We start from the raw sequence: 23,663 nt of genomic DNA on the forward strand, positions 1-23,663 counted from the left end.
CAGAGACTGAAACCCGGACCAGATGGAGGAAGTTAACCTCATGCTGCTCACAAGCAGGCAGACCCCAGACAGGTTGAAACCAGAAGGTTGATGATGTTGACCCCTGATTATCTCACCACCAACCACTCGGGGGACTATCCATGAACCGATCACAGCCCACAACCCCCCTCCCTCACCCTGTCTAAAAACCCTTCTCTGAAAGCCTTCCGGTAGTTCAGCCCTTTTAGGCACTTGCTACCTGGACTCTTGCTTGGCGCCCTGTGATAAATGCTGCCTTTCCTTCACCACAATCTGGTGTTAGTAGATTAGCTTTACTGCACATGGGCAGACCAAGTGCCATAACAGTACCATAACTGTGGAATCAGAACTGGCCAGTAGCAGTGGGTAACCCTGAGACTTCAATATGGTACCATACACCAAGTGGATTAGCCAACACCATTAGGCAGGTTCCTTACAGTGGACTCCACTGATCATCACATACTTAACAAAACTGCACTCAGTGTTTGCTAGCCATAGATAAGATAAGCCTTAGGGCTATAAAAGATTCCAAGCTGCTTTTGTCCCGAGGTGCTCTCTGAACCGGAGACTTACCATCTTGCAAATGAATAATATGATCTAGACACATGAGTTCCCTCTCTGGCAGTCCTCTCCCCGAAGAGTTCAAGTATACTTTTCCCCTTCCCGTTGTGGCCTGGCACCGCTGTCTCTGAAAGATCTCCTGCTGTGATGGAATTGCCTTTGCAACTTGTCAGAGCTCTGCCTAAATAAAGCCCATTATGTGCTACTACCATCTCATGGTCATGTCTTTTTTCTTTATCAGCCCTCAAACTCCCTAATTTACTACGAATGTGTAAGTTTTTCAGTGAAACTTTATAAAAAGCAGCAACAATATTTGAATCATTTTATGAATGAGAAAATCCAGGTATCAAGAAACACTGAGGAAGATAACAGAAAATATTAAAATTTTTAAAGTTCCCACAAGAACATTTTCACAGATAAGATTATTCAAACAATTTAACTTCCTTGTCAACCAAACAAAACAACAAGTATTTCAGTAAAAATGGCACAAATTTCTCAAGAAGCAGATGATATACCCTATAAAGCACTGAAAGTACAGTTATACCCCTCCCAAGTATGGCAGGAGGCAATGAAGAAGGCACATGACAGAAACACAGTGCATGTTCTCTGACTGAAAGACCCTCAATTCCTGGTTGATATTTGCTAAGGTAGACCCTTAAGTCCCCATCTTGCTGATCTAATCAAGCACTGGGAAGATATCCAGGAGAAATCTGACCATTTTAATCCACAACACCACCTATGCAGTACCGCTATCTAAAATGCTTAAGTCGAATCTAAACATAAGGAAACAGACAAACACCAACTGAGGGACATTTTGCAAAACAACTGGCCTGGGCACTTCAACAAAGTCAATGGCATAAAAAGGAAAACGAAAACCAAGCCTGGAGAACTGTTGAGAAAGATGAAATATAATATTTAATTCTTGACTGGATCCTGAACCATACCCCACCCAACCCCCAAAAAGCTAACCAAATGAAAACAGATATAAAGAATATTCATGGGATGATTAGGGACATTTGAATTAGGACTATATATTTTATAGCATGATAGCAAAGTAATGCTCAAAATTCTCCAACTCAGGCTTCAAAAGTACGTGAACTGTGAATTTTCAGATGTTCAAGCTGAATTTAGAAAAAGCAGAGGAACCAGAGATCAAATTGCCAACATCCGCTGGATCATCGAAAAATCAAGAGTTCCAGAAAAACATCTGCTGCTGCTGCTAAGTCGCTTCAATCGTGTCCGACTCTGTGTGACCCCATAGATGGCAGCCCACCAGGCTCCCCTGTCCATGGGATTCTCCAGGCAAGAACACTGGAGTGGGTTGCCATTTCCTTCTCCAATGCATGAAAGTGAAAAGTGAAAGTGAAGTCGCTCAGTCGTGTCTGACTCTTCACGACCCCATGGACTGCAGCCTACCAGGCTCCGCCGTCCATGGGATTTTCCAAGCAAGAGTACTGGAGTGGGGTCCCATTGCCTTCTCTGAGAAAAACATCTACTTCTGCTTTATTGACTATGCCAAAGCCTTTGACTGTGTGGCTCACAACAAACTATGGAAAATTCTTCATGAGATGGGAATACGCCTCTTGAGAAATTTGTATGCAGGTCAGGAAGCAACAGTTAGAACTGGACATGTAAAAACAGACTGGTTCCAAATCGAGAAAAGATTACGTCAAGGCTGTATATTGTCACCCTGCTTATTTAACTTATATACAGAGTACATCATGAGAAACGCTGGGCTGGATGAAGCACAAGCTGGAATCAAGATTGTGGGAGAAAAATCAATAACCTCAGATATGCAGATGACACCACCCTTATGGTAGAAAGTGAAGAAGAACTAAAGAGCCTCTTGATGAGAGTGAAAGTGGAGAGTAAAAAAGCTGGCTTAAAACTCAGCATTCAAAAAAAGAAGATCATGGCATCCGGTCTCATTCAGTACAGTTCAGTTCAGTTCAGTCACTCAGTCATCTCCGACTCTTTGCGACCCCATGAATCACAGCACGCCAGGCCTCCCTGTCCATCACCAAATCCCAGAGTTCACTCAGACTCACGTCCATCGAGTCCGTGATGCCATCCAGCCCTCTCATCCTTGGTCGTCCCCTTCTCCTCCTGCCCCCAATCCCTCCCAGCATCAGAGTCTTTTCCAATGAGTCAACTCTTTGCATGAGGTGGCCAAAGTACTGGAGTTTCAGCTTTAGCATCATTCCTTCCAAAGAACACCCAGGACTGATCTCCTTCAGAATGGACTGGTTGGATCTCCTTGCAGTCCAAGGGACTCTCAAGAGTCTTCTCCAACACCACAGTTCAAAAGCATCAATTCTTCGGCGCTCAGCTGTCTCTATGGTCCAACTCTCACATCCATACATGACCACTGGAAAAACCATAGCCTTGACTAGATGGACTTTTGTTGGCAAAGTAATGTCTCTGCTTTTGAATATGCTATCTAGGTTGGTCATAACTTTTCTTCCAAGGAGTAAGCGTCTTTTCATTTCATGGCTGCAGTCACCATCTGCAGTGATTTTGGAGCCCCCCAAAATAAAGTCTGACACTGTTTCCACTGTTTCCCCATCTATTTGCCATGAAGTGATGGGACCAGATGCCATGATCTTCATTTTCTGAATGCTGAGCTTTAAGCCAACTTTTTCACTCTCCTCTTTCAGTTTCATCAAGAGGCTTTTCAGTTCCTCTTCACTTTCTGCCATAAGGGTGGTGTCATCTGCATATCTGAGGTTATTGATATTTCTCCTGGCAATCTTGATTCCAGCTTGTGTTTCTTCCAGCCCAGTGTTTCTCATGATGTACTCTGCATAGAAGTTAAATAAGCAGGGTGACAATATACAGCCTTGACATACTCCTTTTCCTATTTGGAACCAGTTTGTTGTTCATTACTTCATGGCAAATAGATGGGAGAAACAATGGAAACAGTGACAGACTTTATTTTAGGGGGCTCCAAAATCACCATGGATGGTGACTGCAGCCAGGACATTAAAAGATGCTTGCTCCTTAGAAGAAAAGCTATAACCAACCTAGACAGCATATTAAAAAGCAGAGACATTACTTTGCCAGCAAAGGTCCATCTAGTCAAAGCTTTGGTTTTTCCAGCGGTCATGTATGAATGTGAGAGCAGGACTATAAAGAAAGCTGAGAGCTGAAGAATTGATGCTTTTGAACTGTGATGTTAGAGAAGACTTTTGAGAATCCCTTGGACTGCAAGGAGATCCAACCAGTCCATTCTAAAGGAAATCACTCCTGAATATTCACTGGAAGGACTGATGCTGAAGCTGAAGCTCCAATACTTTGGCCACCTGAAGCGAAGAACTGACTCATTTAAAAAGACCCCAATACTGGGAAAGATTGAAGGCATGAGAAGAAGGGGACAACAGAGGATGAGATGGTTGGATGGCGTCACCAACTCAAAAGACATGAGTTTGAGCAAGCTCCAGGAGTTGGTGATGGACAGGGAAGCCTGGGGTGCTGCTACAGTCCATGGGATCTCAAAAGAGTCGGACATGACTGAGTGACAGAACTGAACTATTGTATCTATGTTACATTTCCTGAGCATCATAATTATTGTGATTATGTTAGAGAATGTACTTTTTCTTAAGATATAATATATATCCTAAAATATTTACAGTTCCTGGATTCTGGTATCCCCAACCTTTATATTTTGTATTCCCAGGCATCAGAGTATAGAATGCTTTACTGCAGTGATTATTTTGTGTTATTCCTGTATTTCTTCCTTTTTTTCTTTCACTATTCCAACTTCTTGTTGTTGTTGTTGCTCAGTCAGCAACTCCTGTCCAACTCTCTGTGATGCCGTGGACTGCAGAAGTCCAGGCCTGCCTGTCCCTCATCATCTCCCGGAGTTTCCCCAAGTTCATGGTCACTGGATTGGTGATGCCATCCAACCATCTTATCCTCTGTTGCCCTCTTCTCCTTCTGCCTTCAGTCTTTCTCAGCATCAGGGCCTTTTCCAAATATGTGTCCAAAATTCCCTATATTAAATTCTATTTTATAAAATGACTCACAAGTTTCTCTTTTCCTGACTAAATCCTAACTTACCAGAAGGATACTCCAATGCTAGCTCGACCTCTGGTCAAAAACATCATTTCTTGTCCCCAAAGCTATCATAGTTAAACAGTATCTTTAAAATGATGTTTAACTTTTTAAAATAAAATCACAATCCTATAATAATACATATTACTTTTTAAAATAAGGCATTAAAAATAAACAATTTTTGAAAATCACCCACAATTTGAACATGCAAAAGCAACTGATATTAACATTTTGATATAATTACATCTTGATTCTCTTTTATTCACCAATTGCTTTTGTTTCATAATTTGTGACCAAACTATATATCCATTATATACACTATCATTTTATCCTTAAGGTATGCCTTTAAGTGTGCAAGCATGCTAAGTCACTTCAATCATGTCCAACTCTGTGTGACCCTATGGACTGTAGCCCACCAGGCTACTCTGTCCATCAGATTCTCCAGGTAAGAACACTGGAATGAGTTGTTGCCATTTCCACAGTTTCTTTCAATTTCAACTTGCAAAAAAAAGGAAAGATTTTAAAAGTCTCCCTCACTTTTCATACACAGAAACAAAATGACAGGTTTATCACTAACTCCTATCCTATCAAAGACTATTCTCAAAATAACACATCATTTTGTAAAATATACTGCATGTATAATTGTTTCTATGAAATTCATAACAACTCAGGTTACCTTTCCAGTATACAGGAAAAGAAATTAAAGTTGTAAGTATTTTAAGATAAAATTATATCCTCAGAATTATATATGATAAAGTATATTTTTGCAGGAAAACAACAATAGTGTATTTTATACTATGAATCAAAAGGAAAAAAGTCTTCCTCTGCAGCCAACAAAAATTATAAATAAGTTTAGCAAAGCCAACTACTCACCCCCTATTACTGACAATTGCTTTTTTCAAATGAATGTAATTTGCAGGAAAGATCCCCTATAAAAGAGATAAGATCTCCTATTAGAAAAAGTAATTTGTGATTAACATCTCATTTAGACTGAAGTAACAGTCAGATTTCATCATGGAAATACTCTATCAACAAAACTGTAGATCTCTTCAGGTAGCAGCCACTTTACATATTAATTAAGAATACAAAGTTGCACAAACTATATTTAACAGGAATTTCATTGTCATTCACAATCAGAGTCTATTCACAAGGGGAAAAAACTAGTGTTAAACAACCACAAAAACTTTTTTTCTTTTTTAAGTTTTAGAAATAGTCCATGAAATCACACTTAAGATAGTACAGACTTATGCACAGAGCTTGGCATGTATCTACAAAACCAACATTATCATCTAACCAACAATTTACAGCTTATCCAGCTCTGAGTTAGAGAATGAATTCTCACACGCTGGGTAACATTTGTATTTACAAAGAATAAATCAATTTGAGAGCGTCTATAAATGTTTCTTCTTTTACTCTTTGCAAATGGTTTCCACTTTGGTGTCTGCCATAATCTGATTTCAATTCTTAAAAGGAATTTTTTTAATGTATTGTTTTAAAATCAATTACATTTTCCAATCAATGTTTCACTCCTTTTCCTGATGTATAAAACTTCCTTCAAAATAAAACACAAATGGTCTGTTTTTTTTTTTAATACTCTTTGGCCCACACCACTGTCAGTAATAAACTCAATCTATACCACACAAGCCCATCAGCAGCTAGAGTATAGTAATGCATTTTACAGTTTTCAGTGTACAGCTCTTTCAGCTCCTTGGTTATATTTATTTCTAAATATTTGATTGTTTTGACACTATCATGAATGGGATTGTTTCATACTGGTAGTATTTTGTTGAGAGTTTAGCATCTATATTCATCAGTGATAATGATCTGTAGTTTTCTTTTCCTACAGTGTCCTTTTCTGACTTTGATATCAGAGTAATGCTAGCCTTGTGAAACAAATCTGGAAGTGTTCCCTCCTCTTCAATTTTTGGAATAGCTTTCATGAAGGACGGGTGTTAATTCTTTAAAGTTTAGTAGTATTCACCAGTGAAGTCATCTGGCCTTGAACATTTCTTTGTTGGGAGGTTTTTAATAATTACTGATTCAATTTCCTTACTGATTATTGGACTATTCAGATTTTCTATTTTTCCTGATTCATTCTGGATAGGTTTTAAGTTTCTAGGAGTTTATCCATTTCTTATAGACTGTTCAATCTGTTAGCATACAATTGTCATAGCATTTATAATCCTTTGTATTTCTGTGGTATCATTTTTAATGTCTGCTCTTTCATTTCTCCTTGTCTTTTTTTTCCCTCAATTAATTTTATCTTTAAAAAGAAACAGCTTTTAGTTTCATTGACCTTTTCCCATGTTTTCTGGTCTCTTTTTCATTTATTTCCACCCTAATTTTTGTTATTTTCTTGACTCTGCTAAATTTGGGCATAGTTTCTTCTTTTTTCTAGTTTCTTCAGATGTAAAGTAAGATGGTTTACTTAATATCTCTCTCTTTTTCTTACTGTAGGTTTTTATCACTATTAACTTCCCTCTAAACTGCTTTTGCAGTAGCCCACAGGTTTTGGGGTATTGTGTTTCTGTTTTCATTTGTGTCAAGATTTTTTTTTTTACATCTTCTTTGGTCCACTGGTTGTTCAGAATGTGTTCTTTAATTTCCACATACACGTGAATTTTCCAGTTTTCTTGCTGTTGTTGATTTCTAGTTTCATACCATTGTGGTCAGGAAAGATGCATGGTGTGATTTCAATCTCTTTAAATTTACTAAAGCCTTGTTGTATGACATAGTCTGAAGAATGTTTGATTTACAATTGAGAAAAACATGTACTTTATTGCTGATATATGAAATATTCTTTATTATGTCTATTAGATATATTTGGTTTAAACTATAGTACAAGTCCAACATTTCCTTGCTGATTTTCTGTCTGGATGACCTATGCAGTGCAGAAAATGGGGTACTGAAGGCCCCTATTATTATTTGGTATCTATTTCACAGTTCAAACCTATTACTATTTGCTTAATATATTTGGGGGCTCCATTTCCAGTGTACACATATTTATTACTGTTATATCTTCTTGATATATGCCTCCTTTATCTCAGGGGTTCTTAACCAGGGGCAATTTTACCACCACCACCCCAACCACCTCCCACCCCACCCATCAGCCCCAGGGCCTTTAGCAATGTAGAGGCACAACTTGAGAGGAGACATTAATCAGTGGAAGTCATATATTTTGCTAAGCTTTTCATAATGTATAAAATAACAAGGATTTATCTAGCCCAAAATGTCAACTCTGACAAAAATGAGACACCCCAGCTATGAGGAATTAAAAGTTTGAAGGTACTGTCTTCTTATAATCACTACTTTAAAAACCAGTAAGTCAGTCTACTGAGAAATTAATGATTACAACTCTGAAAATTTTTAATAAAAATTAATATATGATCATTTTGGTATTTTCTATTTAAGAAAAAGCATAATATGTTAAATATTAAGCCACAGAAAATATATAAGAAAAAGTAGTAATATTATAGAGAAAAGTAAGTTTTTGCAAATGCGTTACTGGAAAAGAATGCTGCTACATGTATTATAACTGCCAACTAAAATATATTTGGCCTGATCAAATTATTGTTACTTGGTAAGAGAATAAACATATAAATCTAGTTCATAAAATCAGCATGTGGCACTTAACAGTCTTCTTTAAATTCATATTTTAACAAGAACATTATGATCAGAGACGTATCTAATTCAAAATTATTTTAAAGTTTTTTCATTTTAGAAATAAAGTCATCTTACTAATCACAGGGCTAGACAGGAATAGGCCTATAAAAAAGTCAATTTACTTGCTGTCAACTATTTCAGGAAAAATACTAAATGTCCTAAATAGGCTTTTTCAAAATAAGCTTTGCAACTATTACCACACACACATTTTGTCCTTTTTAAAAAGTCATTGTAATACTGCTGAGAAAGAGAAGAGTCTGATACAGTTCTGTAAAGGAAAGAACGAGTGTGGCTACTGTAAAAGATTAAAAGATGGAAAGCAAGCATTGCTTTTATATCAAACAAATATACTAGGCCACTTTCTAGATTAGAAAAGGTAACAATAAACTTTTTATTACCTTTACATTTGGCTTCTTTGTTGAAACTCCCCTATACCAACCTAAAACAAAGCATACAAAAGATATTAAAATCATATTGTTGTCATTTTCTATGAAAAACATGAGTATTTTTAGAATAATTATTTAATGCAAAACTTTCTAGTAAGTTTTAGGTACTTTATGCCTTTATTAAGCATAGTTTACTCCAAAAGAAGCAATCTTACAAAAAAATATAACGTTCCCAATTTTCATCAAAGACACAACATCCTTTCAACTGAAAAAGACAAAAAAATTAGAAAATACTTCAGAGGACACATATTCAACTCCTTGAAAACTCCCAGATGAAACTATTACAGGATAAGAAAATCCCAAAGTCATATAGTTTTTTGGTGACAGATATCATGGGAAATAGATGGGGAAACAGTGGAAACAGTGTCAGACTTTATTTTTGGGGGCTCCAAAATCACTGCAGATGGTGATTGCAGCCATGAAATTAAAAGACACTTACTCCTTGGAAGAAAAGTTATGACCAACCTAGATAGCATATTCAAAAGCAGAGACATTACTTTGCCGACTAAGGTCCATCTAGTCAAGGCTATGGTTTTTCCAGTGGTCATGTATGGATGTGAGAGTTGGACTGTGAAGAAAGCTGAGTGCTGAAGAATTGATGCTTTTGAACTGTGGTGTTGGAGAAGACTCTTGAGAGTCCCTTGGACTGCAAGGAGATCCAACCAGTCCATTCTAAAGGAGATCAGCCCTGGGATTTCTTTGGAAGGAATGATGCTAAAGCTGAAACTCCAGTACTTTGGCCACCTCATGCGAAGAGTTGACTCATTGGAAAAGACTCTGATGCTGGGAGGGATTGGGGGCAGGAGGAGAAGGGGATGACAGAGGATGAGATGGCTGGATGGCATCACTGACTCGATGGACGTGAATCTGAGTGAACTCCAGGAGTTGGTGATGGACAGGGAGGCCTGGCGTACTGCGATTCACGAGGTTGCAAAGAGTTGGACACGACTGAGCGACTGAACTGAACTGAAGGAGAGTACAGCCCTGACTTTCTATCTCCTTGTCTCCCTGAAATCTCCCATGCACTGAACTACACTACTCTCATTCCTTGGCTTTCCAGCCACTAAAGTTGACAGCAACACTTCATTTATTTTCTCTTACCATTCATACACAGTAATAACAGTGAAAGTTTCCATTACACAATAAAAATAGTTTTCAGAGAAAGGAAATTTTTTTGCCAACTTTCTTCAAATTCAATCTATTATTTTCAGAGTTTTGCTATAGTTCTCTACTTGGGTTTAAGAGGAAACAATTCCGGTGAATAGAAGAGGAGGCCAAGAGTTGTATTTAAAGAAGGAATATACATGAAAAAGAAAGAGGAGATTGTTGATAATAACTAATATTAACAGAGAGCTTACTATTCCATGCACTGAAATTGAGTTAATTTCATGTGTTAACCTTTAAGGCTCACAACAAAGTTAAGAGGAAAAGAATCAACTTTTTCTCCTCTGAAATCATAACAAACAATAAAAGAAGAAATACCCTTATTTCTGCTTAGTACAATAGCTGAGATCATAAATTTGAATAACTCAATCTATACCTGAAAGTCTCACTATCTTCGTTTTTTTAAAAGTGATAACCTTACCAACAGGACACTTTCAGTTCAGTTCAGTTCAGTTCAGTCACTCAGTCATGTCCAACTCTTTGCGACCCCATGAATCGCAGCACGCCAGGCCTCCCTGTCCATCACCAACTCCCAAAGTTCACTCAAACTCAAGTCCATTGAGTCAGTGATGCCATCCAGCCATCTTAACCTCTGTCAACCCTTTTTCCTCCTGCCCCCAATCCCTCTCAGCATCAGAGTCTTTTCCAGTGAGTCAACTCTTCGCATGAGGTGGCCACAGTACTAGAATTTCAACTTTAGCATCATTCCTTGCAAAGAAATCCCAGGGCTGATCTCCTTCAGAATGGACTGGTTGGATCTCCCTGCAGTCCAAGGGACTCTCAAGAGTCTTCTCCAACACCACAGTTCAAAAGCATCAATTCTTCAGCGCTCAGCTTTCTTCACAGTCCAACTCTCACATCCATACATGACTACTGGACACTTTACAGTATCTTAAACAGGACTGCTGCTGCTGCTGCTAAGTACTTGAGTCTTGTCCAACTCTGCGCAACCCCATAGACGGCAGCTCACCCGGCTCCCCCGTCCCTGAGATTCTCCAGGCAAGAATACTGGAGTGGGTTGCCATTTCCTTCTCCAATGCATAAAAGTGAAAAGTGAAAGTAAAGTCGCTCAGTCATGTCCGAGCCTCAGCAACCCCATGGACTGCAGCCTACCAGCCTCCTTCGTCCATGAGATTTTCCAGGCAGCAGTACTAGAGTGGGGTGCCATTGCTTTCTCCCTTAAACAGGACAGATAATGATATAAACGGCTTCCCTGGTCCTGTGGTCCAGTAGGTCCAGTGGTTAAGAATCCAACTGCCAACGCAGGGGACATAGTTCGATCCCTAGTCCAGAAAGATCGCACGTGCTGCAAGGCAACTAAGCCCATGCACCACAACTACTGAGCCAGCACTTGAGAACCTGTGCTCTGCAACAAAAGAAGCCACCGCAGTGAGAAGCCCACACCCCACCACTAGAGAGTAGCCCCGTTCACAACAACTAGAGAAAGCCCGTGTGCAGGAACAAAGACCCAGTGCAGCCAAAAAAATAAATAAATAAATTTTAAATGGTCATCTTACCTAAAATTTTTAATTCTGTACCAGTAAAGTTAGACAATTCAAATATGTATATCCAAAAATTCTACCTTTAAAATATTACAAATTTAGTCTATAAAAATGCTGTTTTATAAAATATGATTAAAAATTAAGGTAATAAATGAAAAAATTTCTAATTGAGATGCAATGTTAAGTCCTATTTTATACTGAAATTACAGGGATTTTAATTCAGGAGTTACTCAAAGTATATTCTATTTAAGCAATTATTCCACAAAGGAAATGGAAAAAGTACAGAAAATAGATTTTTAAATAAAATATAACCACATTAAAAAATATATACATATATATATATGACCACATTAGACTGAAAAGCAGGAAGCAAACACTAGATTTTAGAAAGACAGCTAGGGATTCACTATACTTTCAAAGATAATAAAACTGAGAGAAAGCATTACATACCGTTTAAAAGCAATTAATGTACAAAAAAACAGAACTGAGAACACTATATTGTCACAGAAATAGAAAATCAGGACACCGGTGTGTGTATGTGTGCTTACTACCACTAAATAAATGCTCAGTGAGTACTTACCATGTGAATGAAATGAGACAGATGTAAGTGTTTACATTTGTCAGCTTAACTCTGGATGATTACACCTTCCACAACTGGTGTACAAACATACTTGGTGTATAAATTAAAGAGTCAGTTCATGTCTGACTTTAAAAAAAAAAAAAGCTTTTAAAAAATGTAACACCTTTAGGTTAGAAAAGCAATCAGGAAGAAAGGAAACACAAATTAAGAGAAAATATTCTGGATCTTGTGTGTAAATACGTATATTGAAGATTAATTCATCTGAAAGCTACAATTATTTAAACACATAGACAAAAAAACAGTGGTCACCTGTCCTTGTGCCAGGCGTTTTCACATCTATAGTCTCAAAACACAGCTGAATACCACTTTGTTAAATACGCATCATTATTTAGATTGTGAATTGCCCTTCCCAATGTAAGTAAGGCTATACTATCAAAAAGAGCCAACAGTACCACTACAATTGCTGCTGACAGAGAGGCTACAGAACAGTGTTAGCAGTGTTAACCCAAAAGAATGAAGCCTCTATATAATTCAGGCCATGTGACAGTCAACTATCAGCAGGCCTTTACAAAGATTCCGGGTGCAAACCAATCAAGCTAGATCAAAAGCATCAAATGAAGTCCAACAAAAAGTACCCTTCAATAAGAAGTTTCAAACTTTTTATTCCAAGGCATAACATATTCTTCACTGTCTGACCAAAGGGAAACAAGGCAAATGTGTTCATTCTCACTCCTATCCTAGGGCTAACAGTTGTTCATCCCTGAATTAAGAGACAGGTAGATAACAGGCACAATTCCTATTTCATTCCATATCGTGATTAAAAATAATTTTTAAAAGTTATCACTCATTATGAATGGCAGATCCACAAAGAGGTTCACTTTAGAGAAGGAACCAACTGTAAAGTCAAGTACCAAAACAAAGATCTACAATCTTCTAAAAATACTAACTTTTTCTTTGGTATATCAATAAAAATATTCACAGCCCATCCAACTCTTTTATCCTCTTTCCAATTATATAACTAATAGGCATGGAAGAAAGTATCAACCACTTATATAAAAAAAAAGAAATTTATAGAGAATTCAGCCCCAAAATTGGGGGACATAATTATTTAAAAGGTCAACATTAAAAATCCTCTATTATTTCACTGCAAACTGTTAAAGAATAACCTTGTGTATTATTTGCATACAAAATAATTTAATGCTATTTTAAATCTTTATGTGCAGTAAGTATAAAAGATAATAATTGGCAATAAATAAATGGACATTAAAAATTGAGAAATTTTACTCCCAAATGAGTTATTGCTCCTTTAAGCTTATGGTTCTCCATAAACTTATAAAGAACCATAAACAAGTTTTAATAATACTGCTATTGAATAGGACATTTTAAAAACTCTTTTATAATTCAAATATGTATAAAATACATTTACTAACTTCTGGTTCTAGCACTGACAAAACATTTCACATTAGATAAATATAAACCTGAAAAAAATACGAGAAACAATTGTGTAAGAGCAATGGAGAGCAACTCTCCGAGACAAGGTAATGAGACACTATAATCCTTGAGAAAAGAGAATCACATCAGTTGAGTTTCTCCATGAGGACATTTCAGCAAAAATCAAAGTCCCATTGAGTTAAGGAAAAAAGGTTGACACAGAGCTACTCGATACAATATCCACTCGTGCAACCCAATTCCTACAGTGGTAATTCAGGGAAAATTTCTAAGAAGCCCGGCTTTCTGCAGCAGCTGAGAGGCTAAGGAGCTAGGCAGAGTCACATTACCTTTAGGAGACCTATAATAATAATATAGTGACTTTTCAACAGAAATGATGGAAATCAAAAATTAATGAAGTAAATCCTTAAAATGCTAAAAGAAAATATTCATCAACCTAGAATGCTACACCTAGGGAAAATATACCCTTTAAAATGATGACAAATTTAAAAACAGATTCACATAAACAAAAGTTGAATGAATGTGCAGCAAACCTGCACTAAAAAACCATTACTAAAAGGAGTACTTACGGTAAAAAGAAAGTGATCCCAGACGGAATCATGAAAAGAAGAAAGAAACAGCACTGGAAACGGTAAAAATGTGGGCAAACAAATGAATACAGACAGAAAACATATGACAACAGTGGTACAAATGTAATAAGAGGAGTCAATGCAGTTGAATCATTGTAAAGTTCATGCATTGTTGGAAGTGGTATAAGTAAAACTTCAAGGTAGACCCTAGTAAGTCAATAATGCATGTTTTAAACTCTAGGGTAATCACCAAGTGGGGCTTCCCAGATGGCTCAGCAGTAAAGAATCCACCTGCCAATACAGGAGAGGCAGGTTCCATCCCTGAGTCAGGAAGATCCCCCGGAGAAGGAAATGGCCACCCATTCCAGTATTCTTGCCTGGGAAATCCCATGTAGCATGGGGGGCTACAGCCCATGGGGTTGCAAAAGAGTTGGACATGACTTAGCGACTAAACAATAACAACTTATAGAAAGGGTCCCAAAAGGCTAAGATACAGATCTCTGAGGAACAGTGGGCTGCTGCAAAACATGCTAACCACTGCCACAGAGACAAATGCTAGAGGCCATTCACCAGAACCAAGACCACTGCCTGACATAAGGAATACTGCAGGGATCAACTGTCTTCAGAGCAGTTTGCCAGTGGTATAAAATAAAAACAAGAAGAATCAACTCTTTTCTTCAACCTCCAGCCTAATAGTCTCCCTACAATGCCCCTTTATTGGCAGAGTCTAACACAGACTAGCTGTCAAAGAAGAAACGTGGTTTCTTTTTTTTTTTTTTTAATTTTTTTTTCTTGATTTGCCACTGACTTAGTTTTATTTTTTTCTTTTTTTTTTCTTTTTTATTATTATTTTTTTTAATTTAAAAATCTTTAATTCTTACATGTGTTCCCAAACATGAACCCCCCTCCCACCTCCCTCCCCATAACATCTCTGTGGGTCATCCCCATGCACCAGCCCCAAGCATGCTGTATCCTGCGTCGGACATAGACTGGCAATTCAATTCTTACATGATAGTATACATGATAGAATGCCATTCTCCCAAATCATCCCACCCTCTCCCTCTCCCTCTGAGTCCAAAAGTCCGTTATACACAGCTGTGTCTTTTTTCCTGTCTTGCATACAGGGTCGTCATTGCCATCTTTCTAAATTCCATATATATGTGTTAGTATACTGTATTGGTGTTTTTCTTTCTGGCTTACTTCACTCTGTATAATCGGCTCCAGTTTCATCCATCTCATCAGAACTGATTCAAATGAATTCTTTTTAACGGCTGAGTAATACTCCATTGTGTATATGTACCACAGCTTTCTTATCCATTCATCTGCTGATGGACATCTAGGTTGTTTCCATGTCCTGGCTATTATAAACAGTGCTGCGATGAACATTGGGGTACTTGTGTCTCTTTCAATTCTGGTTTCCTCGGTGTGTATGCCCAGCAGTGGGATTGCTGGGTCATAAGGTAGTTCTATTTGCAATTTTTTAAGGAATCTCCACACTGTTCTCCATAGTGGCTGTACTAGTTTGCATTCCCACCAACAGTGTAGGAGGGTTCCCTTTTCTCCACACCCTCTCCAGCATTTATATAGAAAACTATAAAACACTGATGAAAGAAATCAAAGAAGACACTAATAGATGGAGAAACGTGGTTTCCAGAGCTTCCAGCTCCAGTATCACAAGAAGGGCTAAAAGGGCAGGTTTTGAACTTAGAGGCAATAATAAGTCAGTAACTGACACAGTCAGCATCTTTATTTAGGTCTCTCATCATGCCAAGTTCAGATAAGTGGTAAAAGTCTTCTAATCTTCTGTTTGGAAGGTAAAAGTCTGGCTGCCATGATTTCAAAGGCCAAGTGGAAGGTGAAGGTTAGAAGTTTCCATATTCAGTATTCATTAGGTATGCTTGACTTAATCCGCCAATTTTCAATACATAACCTATCTCCTACAAAAATGTGCATGAAGTGTCCCAATACACAGATGCTCTATTTATCCTTTATTTTCGAATAAACCTCAAAACCTCTACCAGATGAACAAGGAGCAGTCATCAAATGAATTGAAGGGAGAAGACTTATATACTTTTATTCTCATTTCCAAAGATGCCTGGTGCTATAAGTTTCTATGCCTCTTAAGGATCTGCTGTGTAAATAAGGGTAGTTCCAAGATACTCCTACTACATGCTTGAGATTCAGGTATGTTGGGTCTGTTAAGTCATAGTTTCCACTCTTCAAAGCCTTGCCAACTTTCTTTGTCCATGTGAGCATATTACATTTTAAAATCCCTGTATTTTGATTTTTGTAGTGTTTCATAACTGATTTTGAATTTTTTTTGTATATGGTGTGGAAAAGTAGTCCAATTCTCCAAACACCATTTATTAAATAGATTGTCTTTTTCCCCACTATATGTTCTTGCCTCTTCTGTCACAGATTAATTGACAATATAAGTATATGTTTATTTCTGGGCTCTCTATCATGTTCCACTGATCCATGTGTCTGTTTTTGTGCCAGCAGCGTACTGTTTGGATAATTATATCTTCATAGTACAGTTTCAGCCTGGGAGCATGACACCTCCAGATTTGTTCTTTCTCAACATTGCTCTGATTATAAAGGGTCTTTTCGATTCCATGCAAATTTTAGGTTCATCTGTTCTAGTTCTGTGAAAATGCCTTTGATATTTTGATAGGGACTGCACTGAATCCATAGACTATCTTGGGCAGTATGGGCATTTTAATGACACTGATTTGTCCAATCCATGTGCACGGTGCATCTTTCCATTTTTTTGCCTTGTTTACCATTTCTTTCATCAGTGTTTTACAGTTTTCAGAGTACAGGTCTTTCATTGCCTTGGTGAAATTTATTCCTAGGTATTTACTTTTCTGATCCAATTATAAATGGGACTGTTTCTTAATTTCTCTGACACTTCATTGTTCAAACAGATGAATGCAACAGACCTCTGTAAATTCAGCTTGTATCCAGCAACTTTCCTGAATTCATTCACTGAATTCAATTTTTGAATAACAATTCACTTACTGAATAACAGTTTTTTTGTGAAGTCTTTGGGGTTTTCTATATAAATTGACAGTATCATGTCACCTACAAACAGCGACAGTTTTATTACTTCCTTTTTAATTTGGATTTCTTTTATGTGTGTGTGTGTGTGTGTGTGGCCTTTTTTTTTTTTTTTTTTGCCTAATTGTTTTGACAAGAACTTCTAACATTATGTTGAATGAAAGTGGTATCTTTGTCTTATTCCATTTTTTATAATTTTAAAGTTTACTTAGTTTTGGCTGCACTGGGCCTTCGTTGCTGTGCACGGGCTTTCTTTAGTTGCAGCAAGAGGGAGCTACTTTTCATTGTGATGCACAGGCTTCTTGTTGTGGTAGCTTCTCTTGTTGCAAAGCACAGGCTAAAAGCCCAAGGGCTTTAGTAGTTGCAGCATGCAGGCCCAGCAGCTGCAGCATGTGGGCTCTAGAGTACATACTCAGTAGTTGCGGTGCATGGGCTTAGTTGCTCTGTGACGTGTGGAGTCTTCACATACCAGGGACTGAACCCATGTCCCCTACATTGGCAAGAAGATTCTAATCCACTGTGCCACTAAGTTCCTTGTCTTATTCCTGATCTTAGAGCAAAAGCCTTCAGATTTTCTCCACTGAGTATAATGTTAGCTGTGGGCTTTAATATGTGTGGCCTTTATTATGTTGAGGTAGGTTCCCTCTATGCCTACTTTGCTGACAGTGAAAAGTGAAAGTGACAGTCGCTCAGTTGTGTCTGATTCTTAGTAACCCCATGGACTATACAGTCCATGGCATTCTCCAGGCCATAATACTGGGTGGGTAGCCTTTCCCTTCTCCAGGGGAGTTTCCCAATCCAGGGATCGAACCCACATCTCCCGCATTGCAGGCGGATTCTTTACCAGCTGAACCACAAGGGAAGCCCAAGAATACTGGAGTGGGTAGCCTATCTCTTCTCCAGCAGATCTTCCCGACCCAGGGCAGGCAGATTTTTTACCAACTGAGCTATCAGAGACAGTTCTTGTCATAAACAGATGCTGAACTTGTCTAATGCATTTTCTGCATCTCTTGAGATGATGTGATTTTTATTTTTAAATTTGATAATGTGATATATCTAATTAACTGATTTATAGATATTGTATCATCCTTGCATCCCTAGGATAAATCCCACTTGATCATGATGTACGATCCTTTCAACATATTTAGTCTGGTTTGATATTTGGTTTGATAATATTCTGTTGCAGATTTTACATTTACATTCATCAATGATATTAGCCTGTAACTTTGTGTGTGTGTTATCAGGTTGCTATCTGGTTTTGTTATCAGGATGATGGTGGCCTCGTAGCATGAGTCTGAAAGTGTTCCTTCCTCACTAACTTTCTGAACAGTTTGAAAAGGAAAAGTATTAACCATTCTTTAAATGTTTGGTCATGCATGGATGTGAGAGTTGGACTGTGAAGAAAGCTGAGCGCTGAAGAATTGATGCTTTTGAACTGTGGTGTTGGAGAAGACTCCTGAGAGTCTCTTGGACTGCAAGGAGATCCAACCAGTCCATTCTAAAGGAGATCAGCCCTGGGTGTTCTTTGGAAGGAATGATGCTAAAGCTGGAATTCCAGTACTTTGGACACCTCATGCAAAGAGTTGACTCATTGGAAAAGACTCTGATGCTGGGAGGGATTGGGGGCAGGAAGAGAAGGGGACGACAGAGGATGAGATGGCTGGATGGCATCACCGACTCAATGGACGTGAGTTTGAGTGAACTCCAGAAGTTGCTGATGGAGAGGGAGGCCTGGCGTGCTGCAACTCATGAGGTCGCAAAGAGTCGGACACGACTGAGCGACTAAACTAAACTGACTGAAATGTTTGGTAGAATTAACCTATGAAGCCATCTGATCCTGGACTTCTGTTTGTTAGAAGTTTTTTTTATTACTGATTTAATTTTTTTACTGGTAATCAGTCTGTTCATATATTCTATTTCTTTCTCATTCAGTCTTGCAAGTTTGTACATTTCCAGGAATTTATCCATTTCTTCTATGCAATCCATTTTATGAGCATATAATTCTTCACAGTAATCACTTATAATATTTGTATTTCTGTGGTGTCCCTTTTTATCCCTGATTTTATTTATTTGGGCCCTCTCTCCTTTTTTCTTGATGAATCTAGCTAAAAGTTTACCAATTTCGTATATATTTTCAAGACTTCCCTGGTGGCCCAGTGGTAAGTAACCTGCCTGCTAATGCAGAAGATGCAGGTTCGATCCCTAAGTCAGGAAGATCCCCTAGAGAAGGAAATGGCAACCTGCTTCAGTACTCTTGCCTGGGAAACCCCATGAACAGAGGAGCCTGAGAGGCTACAGTAAATGACTTCACGAGAAAGTCAGACACGAGTTAGAGACTAAACAACAATATCATATATTATCAAAGGACCAACTCTTAATTTCATTGATGTTTTATGTTTTTAGGTCTCTATTTCAGTTATTTCCACTCTCATCTTTTATTTCCTTTTTTCTCCTAACTTTCGGTTTTACTTGTTCTTCTTCTAGTTTCTTTAATGTGCATTTTGATTATTTGAGATTTTTCTCATATCATCAAGTGGGCCTGTATCACTATGAACTTCCCTCTTAGAACTGTTTTATCTTCATCCCTCTTTGACTTTTCAATGATCCATTGATTGTTTAGTCTCCATATGTTTGTGGGCTTTTTTTTTTCCAGTTTTCTTCTTGCAGTTAATTTCTAATTTCATACCAGTGAAATCCAAAAAGATGTCTGACATATGCTGGAAAGGGTGTGAAGAAAAGGGAATCCTCCTACACTGTTAATAGGAACATAAACTGGTACAGCCACTATAGAAAACAGTATGGAGCTTTCTCAAAAAACTAAAAATAGAGTTGCCAAATGATCCAGCAATCCCGGTCTTGGGCATGTATCTGCAGAAAACCATAATTTGAAAAGCTACATGCACCCCTGTGTTTACAGCAGCGCTATTTACAAAAACCAAGATAAGGAAACAACCTAAATGCCCACTGACAGAAGAATGGATAAAGAAGGTGTGGTACATACATACAATGGACTGTTATTGAGCCATAGAAAAGAATGAAATAACGCCATTTGCTGCTACATGGATGGACCTAAAGTTTATCACACTAAGAGAAGTCAGACAGAGAAAGACAAATACCATATGAATATGCGTCCTTTATCAAATATCTCTTTCACTTTGTGACTTGCCTTTTACTTCTCCTTAGTGGTATCTTTTTTCTTTAAATTTCACTTAGTTGTTTTCAGCTGTGCTGGGTATTCGCTGCTGCATAGGCTTTCTCTAGCTGCAACAAATGGAGGATACTCTCCAGCTGTGATGCACGGGCTTCTCACTGCGGTGGCTTCTCTTGTTGCAGAGCTCGGGCTCCAGGGAGCACAGGCTTCAGCAACAGCGGCACATGGGCTCAGTAGGTGTGGTTCCCAGGCTCTAGAGCACAGGCTCAACAGTTGTGGCGGACAGATTAGTGGCTCTGCAGCACGTGGGATATTCCTGGACCAGGGCTCGAACCCATGTCCCCTGCCCTGGCAAGCAGATTCTTTACCACTGAGCCACCAGGGAAGCCCTCCTTAATGATATCTTTTGAACAACAGATCTTCATTTTAATGAAGTACAACTTATAAATAAAGGATCTCTGTCTACCCCTAGGCTAGAAGGGATATTCTCCTATGGTTCCTTCAAGGTGTGCAATTGCTCTAAACTGCACATTTATATTGACCATCCATCTGGAATTCAGTTTGTAGTATATGCTGTGAAGTCAGGTTCGAGATTCACTGGTTTCGATACTGATCCAATATCATTTATTGATTAGGTCATCATTCTTCAGTCCAATCAGCCCAGTGTCACCTATTGTAAAGGACATCATTTCCCCACTGCACTGCAATACCACCTTTTTCATATCACTGGAAGATAAACATGATGGTCTATTTCTGGACCCTCTATTCTGTTTCATTATTGTCTTTGCCTCCAAACCACAATGTCTTATTTTATAATAGTCTCATTTTTAGCTCTCAGTGGGAAAGCTTTCAGTATTTCACAACTGAATATGATGTGTGCTGCAGGCTTTTAGATATCCTTTATTAGATTAAGAATATTCCCTTATACTCTTATTTTGCTAAGAGTTTTTTTTATCATGAAGTCATTTTGATTTAAACTACTATTTTAAGAAAATTATTAAAATTTCTGCACTAGAGCTCCCTTTCCAGAAAAGTACACTACCAAACTTACACAGTTCCAGGGTCATAGTAAGTTGCACTTACTTCCATACCCATCTGAATGGTAAATTATATCAGAGCTGCACTTCCATCTGTACTATCTCCATGCTCACTTAGCAACATTTCCACTCCATTAAATAATTTGAGGTGGTTTCTAGTCATGCTGAACTGCTATCAACTTTGGAATATCGATTTTGACATCAATTTTGTTTCTGTCAATCCTCTGATTTTGTATCCTCCGTAGCTGTATTTTCCCATATATTTTGTTGGCTACAGTGCATAATCTTTTAGAATGTGATATTTTTCAATAATGGGTAAATATAATAGCAAAAATACACAAAAACATCACAGAAGAAGATAGCCAAATCAAACTTCATTTGAGCATATATACTGCCTTGTTTTAATTGTGACTGATCATGTCCAGCCAATCAGACAGAAACATACAAGTGAACTGATTATAATTCAATTCTATTCAAATGCAGATAATCAGGAGTAAAATATTATCTATTTGATTATAGGAAATTAAAAATAATTACTTGACATAGTATATAAAAAACATGTTCTGACAGCCAACAATAGTTATTTCATTGTTGCTATTAGATTAGAGCCAAAATTAGTCATCAGTTATGCTGAACAGAGATCAGGAATGATTTTATAGCAGTGTATCGTAATATGATTAATCATGGCTTCAAAAAGATTGCTTATAACCAGTACTATAAAATAAACATATATAATACTGCCAAAAATGATCACTATTTGTGTCTTATAATTTATAGGTCCATACTTACCCTCACACTTTTCAAGAATCTGGACCGTTTCTCCTATTTCTAAGACCAACCCTTGGGGAACAGATCCTCGAAAGCTGCATATCACTAGAAAACCAAAGATAAACATGTCAATTAGGATTTTTAAATACTGATATAGGGTCTGTGTCACTGAAATTAGGCACTAAATTTTCTTAACTATATGCTCTCTCTTTTAATTCATTTTTCAAGTATGTAAGCCCCTGTAAGTCCTTGCAGGCATCTACATAACTAACAATAAGACAGCTTTCCTAAGGTCCAAAATGTCCAATCTCTGAGCCATATCTTACAGTAAAATTAAAATAAATAGAATTAGCACTTAAGAATTTAACATCATCACATCATCCACTCCTTAACAAAGTCTTTATCGAGATCCTTGCTATTATTTCAATCTCCAGAGCATTCAGCATTCCTGTCTTCTTAACCTTTGCCATTAATTGACAAGAACATTAAAATTATGAACAAGCTTCCATTGTTGGAAACTGGGTGTTTTGTGCATATTCAGAGAACCTATGTAAACTTCCCATTTTAATAACTATCTTCATTCAAGAGTGGCTTTCAAATGATTTTTCAAATTAATGTATAAATAGAAAAGAAACCAATTATATTTGCTAGAAAAGCAAAAGGCTTGAAAAAAAAGTAGAGCTTTCTCTCTCTAATCATGGGACTATTTTCAGGCCTATATAGTCTATTTGTAGGAATACCACAAAGAATAAACCTGTTAGTTATAGACAGTTTCACTCTGTTCTTCTCTATATCTGTCAGGTACATCAGATGTCACTGCGAGCTTCAAGAATTTGAAAAAGAATAGATACACGTTCATATATAACTAAATCACTTTGCTGTACATCTGAAACTAGCACATGCTTAATCAACTATACTCCAATATAAAATTTTTTTAAAAAATTTTAAGAAAGATAAAATAATTTCTGCCTACAAAGAATTTATCATTTCATTGGTGGTGGTGGGATAAGGAGTGTGAGATGAGAAGGAAAAAATGCACCATCCATATGGTGCTACAAGACCTGTTTGCCCTGAGATCCACTCTCTGTCCTCCTCCCCCGCACTCTTTGCCCCAGGGGAGCCTGTTCTCACAGGGGAGCATCAACAGCCTCCTCTCTGCCCCATGGCTGGTTGGGTAAAGTGGGTGGAGAACACTGTGAGATGCTGGAGGATTGGTGAGATGGGGATGTTTATTCCTGCAGGGCTCTGGGGTGTGGCTGCACCCCTCCAATGAAGGATGTGGATTTCCCAGGTGGCGCAGAGGCAAAGGACCTGCCTGCCAATGCAAGAGATGCAGGAGACTCAGGTTCAATCCCTGGGTCTGGAGGACCCCCTGGAGGAGGACATGGCAATCCACTCCAGTATTCCTGCATGGAGAATCCCACGGACAGAGGAGCCTGGCGGGTCACAGTCCATAGGGTCGTGAAGAGTTGGATATGACTGAAGCTGCTGAGCACACACACAGATGTATAGCCAAGTTAGTGGCATAACCAGAAAGAGAGGATCTGTTCCAAATAATGTGTCAAGAGAAAGCAATTTGACTATATATCCCTAATGGAACATATTCTAAGGATTTTTAAAAAACTTCAAAATAATCTTAGTC

General features: G+C 37.9%; 1 protein-coding gene across 1 annotated transcript in view; it reads right to left on the bottom strand.

Annotated features, from left to right (window-relative positions):
* DOCK3 (dedicator of cytokinesis 3) overlaps positions 1–22,148 on the bottom strand; it is a 261,704-nt gene extending 239,556 nt beyond the window's left edge. Inside the window, exons 1-3 of the mRNA XM_068983119.1 lie at positions 22,043–22,148; positions 8,694–8,734; positions 5,506–5,561 (exon numbers count right to left, since the gene is read on the bottom strand). Coding sequence (XP_068839220.1) covers positions 5,506–5,561; positions 8,694–8,734; positions 22,043–22,148 — 203 coding nt within the window. The remainder of the gene's footprint in view (positions 1–5,505; positions 5,562–8,693; positions 8,735–22,042) is intronic.
* Between the last annotated feature and the right edge of the window lie 1,515 nt (positions 22,149–23,663).

This window comes from Capricornis sumatraensis, chromosome 10 (genome assembly GCF_032405125.1).
Source record: "Capricornis sumatraensis isolate serow.1 chromosome 10, serow.2, whole genome shotgun sequence".
Classification (NCBI taxonomy): domain Eukaryota; kingdom Metazoa; phylum Chordata; class Mammalia; order Artiodactyla; family Bovidae; genus Capricornis; species Capricornis sumatraensis.